Below are 3,876 nucleotides of genomic sequence, written 5' to 3'. Positions count from 1 at the left end.
GCTCAAGGCTGGCAGTCTACCACTTGAGCCACAGCGCCACTTCTGGCTTTTTTCTTTTTGCTTATGTGGTGCAGAAGAATTGAACCCAGGGCCTCATTCATACAAGGCAAGCGCTCTACCACTGAGCCACCTGCCCAGCCCCTCCTTGAGATTCTTATCTCCAATTTAACCAAATAAAAGCTAAAAGTAAAGGCATGGTTCAAGGACTAGAGTGCCAGTTTTGAGGGAAAATGCTAAGGGACAATGCCCAGGTTCTGAGTTCAAGCCCCAGTATTGGCATTAAAAACAATTTTAAAAAAGAAAGCAAAGTCCTGATGTGGATGAGGTTACCACCTTTTGAAGTATTACCATAAAGTTGATAGCAAGGAAGGTGAGCAAATACGAATCCCCAGCTTGCTGACTTTTTTAAAATGCCATAGAATGAACTAGAAATGTTTCTTCTCTTCAGATTAATAGCAGTTTAATTCAAAACCACATAATTTCCTTTTTCTGCTTCATTTCCTTCAAAGTGAAACCTCATTTTTTCCCCTTCAACTTGGAATTAAAATATCTGGATTAACTAAGCAAATTGTTACCAGAAATGTAATTTTTTTTAAAAAAATACTATTTCAAGGTAGTCAAACAACAGAAAACATCTGTGTGGTGTTTGTGAATACATAAAATAAGCTAATAAATGTAGACTGGGCTGAGTAAGTGGAAAATTGGGCCCTAAATTAGAAGTGGAAACAGAAATGAGCATAGATTTCACCAGTATTGGTTTGTAAATCCAGTTGGACATATTTTAAGAATTGTAACACCATGGCTCTTTGATTCTTGACTTGAAGTTACTAACTATTCAGCATAGATGTTCTGTTTGGGCCAACATGATATTAGAAAAATTACTGAATTCAATTTGGGGAGTAGAGGCAGGCCTAAGTCTTGAACTTAGAGCCTGGGCACTGTCCCTTTGCTTTTTCACTCAAGGCTAGCTAGCACTCTACCATTTAAGCCTCAGTTCCACTGGTGGCTTTTTGCTGGTTAATTGGAGATAAGAGTCTGTCAGAGTATTCTGCACAGGCTGGCTTTGAACTGTAATCCTCAGATCTCAGTCTCATGAATAAGCAGGATGACAGGCATGAGCCACAAGGGCATAGCTACACCCAAATAACTAGGATCTGACTTCTACTTATGTAACAGGCCCTTGAAAACATTAATTTTATTCTGCAATGGCCCAGGCCTATCCTTACAGAAGACAGAGGAAAAAACAATTAGCAGTTCATTAAGTGCCTTTCTCAGGCATGGCCTTTTAAAACCCAGAGACTTGGAAATTAAGAATGCTAATAGTTATATCCAGAAATACTCATTTTCTCATTAAGTTTATCTTATGTTTATTTCTTAATGTATGGCTCTCGTGTGGCTCATTAGATTCAGATCACTGAGCTATTAAAATTCATCTACAAGCCAGGCACTGGTGGCTCACGCCTGTAATCCTAGCTACTCAGGAGGCTGAGATCTGAGGATTGCAGTTCAAAGCCAGCCTGGGCAGGAAAGTCGGTGAGACTCTTATCTGCAATAAACCACTAAAAAACTGGAAGTGGCGCTGTGGCTCAAGTGGTAGAGTGCCCACCTTGAACTGAAGAGCGCAGGGACAGTGCTCAAGCCCAGAGTTCGAGCCCCACAAACGACAAAAAAAAAAAAAAATCACCTACAAACCAGATTCCAAAAGAAACCAGAAAATAGAATGAATTTTTTTTGGGGGGTCCGGACGTGGGCCCTGAACTCTGGGCCTGGGCGCTGTCCCTCAGCTCTTCAGCTAAAGGCTAGCGCTCTACCACTTGAGCCACAGCGCCACTCCGGCTTTTTTCTTTTTGCTTATGTGGTGCTGAGGAATCGAACCCGGGGCCTCAGGCATGCAAAGCAAGCGCTCTACCACTGAGCCATCTTCCCAGCCCTAGAATAAAAATTTTAAGACATATTTTGTGGTATTTCACTAAAATCCAAATTTAACATTCTTTTCAGAAAATTAGTAACATCCTCCCAGTGACCTAATTTTTTTCATTCAAAAAAAGTGCCAGGATCCAGTGGCTCATATCTGTAATCCTAGCTATTCAAAAGGCTGATGTGAGGATTGAGGTTCAAAGCCAGTCCAAGGAGGAAAGTCTGTGAGACTCTTATCTCTTAGTAACTACCAAAAAAGCTAGAAGTGGAGCTGTGAGTCAAGTGGTAGAGCTCTAATCTTGAACACAAAACTCAGAGATGGCACCTAGGCCCTGAATTCAAAACCCACGACCAGCACAATAAAAGAAAGAAAGAAAAAGAAAAAAGAAATAAAGAAAGGGAGAGAGAAATGGGGAAAGAGAGAAAGAGAGGGAGAGAGGAAGAGAGGGAGGAAGGAAGGAAGGAAGGAAGGAAGGAAGGAAGGAAGGAAGGGGTGGAGGGAGGGAGGGAGGGAGGGAAGGAAGGAGGGAGGGGGGGAGGGAGGGGAAGAAGGAGAGAAAAAGAGAGGGAAAGAAAAAAGAGAGAGAAAGAAATTGCTCAGTGCAATATTTCAAGTGAAATGAGTTGCTACCAATGTATTTTAATGGATATGCATATTATATATACAGAGACTCAGGCATAGATACATATAGAGAAAGACCAAACCAAATGCTTGCTCTTTTCATTTCTGTCATATTTCCTAGGAGATTTCATTCCAATTAGAGCATAGTAAGAGATCATTGGAGTGGAGCCTTAGTTGGTGGGTGATTCCAAGGGTGTTAGTTTTAAAGTATGGAGGAGGCACAAGTTAACTGGCTTTAGATTCCAAACATTATTGGTTAAAAAAAATTTTTTTTTTTTGGTGCCAGTCCTGGGGCTTGAACTCAGTCTGAGCTCTGTCCCTGAGCCTCTTTGGCTCAAGGCTGGCACTCTGTCACTTGAGCCACAGCTCCACTTCTGGCTTTTTGGTGATTAATGGGAGATAAGAGTCTTACTGACTTTCCTGCCCAGGCTGGCTCTGAATCTCCATCCTCAGGTCTCAGAGCAAGGATGACAGGCCAGAGCCACTGGTGCCCCGACCTACATCATGTTCTTTTTAAATTAACTGGGAGGATTTGCTTCCATTCAGACAGCTTCAGAAATGTCTTCCTTGTCCACAGTATCTCTCCCAGAGCACAAGTACAAGGCACCTGGCAGGCAATCTGCTTCGGGGGGTGAGGCGTGCCAACTCCCCTGCAGGAGTGTTTCTGAGGATTCTGGAGATTCCTCCCTCCATCCAGGACTTGAGGGTTGTTGGGAAACCTCCCATACTGAAGGACACTGGGATGAAAACCCCAGGGACGCGTGTGAGAGGGGGGCTTCTGGAAGGCTCGGGGCCTGGAGGCAGCGGCTGGAAAGTACTTCCTTCTCTTTGGAATTCCGCCATTTCATCCTTCTGTTCTGAAACCAAATTTTCACCTATTGATAAAAATAAGTGGACAAAAAAAAAATCACTGATTGCAGATGATTATTTCAGCTTTAGCATTTTCTCTTTTTTTGGGGGGGGAGTCCAGTTGTGGGGCCTGAACTCTGGGCCTGGGCACTGTCCCTCACCTCTTCAGCTCAAGGCTAGCGCTCTACCACTTGACCCACAGTGCCAATTCTGGCTTTGTTCTTATGTGGTGCTGAGGAATCGAACCCAGGGCCTCATGCATGCAAGGCAAGTGCTCTACCACTGAGCCACCTTCCCAGCCCCAACTTTAGCATTTTCTCATTCATTCATTCATTCTATGGTGCTAGAGGTGGAACCCAGAACCTTCCATAGCATCCCAACTCCTTATTTTAACATTTCAAGCTGTAATTATTTCTACAATCCATTCTACAGAATGGGTGTGTGTGTGCGTGTGTGTGTGTGTGTGTATTGTGTGTGTGTGTGTGTGT

The 3,876-nt window shown here is 43.4% G+C and overlaps 1 protein-coding gene across 1 annotated transcript in view; it reads right to left on the bottom strand.

Moving 5' to 3' along the window:
- Positions 1–3,081: 3,081 nt before the first annotated feature.
- Positions 3,082–3,876, bottom strand: part of Dbx2 (developing brain homeobox 2) — a 32,011-nt gene continuing 31,216 nt past the window's right edge. Inside the window, 1 exon segment of the mRNA XM_013018718.1 lies at positions 3,082–3,414. Within this exon segment, the coding sequence (XP_012874172.1) occupies positions 3,082–3,414 (333 nt within the window).

The sequence above is a fragment of the Dipodomys ordii genome, unplaced genomic scaffold (assembly GCF_000151885.1).
Source record: "Dipodomys ordii isolate 6190 unplaced genomic scaffold, Dord_2.0 Scaffold42, whole genome shotgun sequence".
NCBI lineage: Eukaryota > Metazoa > Chordata > Mammalia > Rodentia > Heteromyidae > Dipodomys > Dipodomys ordii.
Note: the sequence above shows the minus strand (reverse complement) of the source record. Positions and strands in the feature narration are given on the sequence as shown.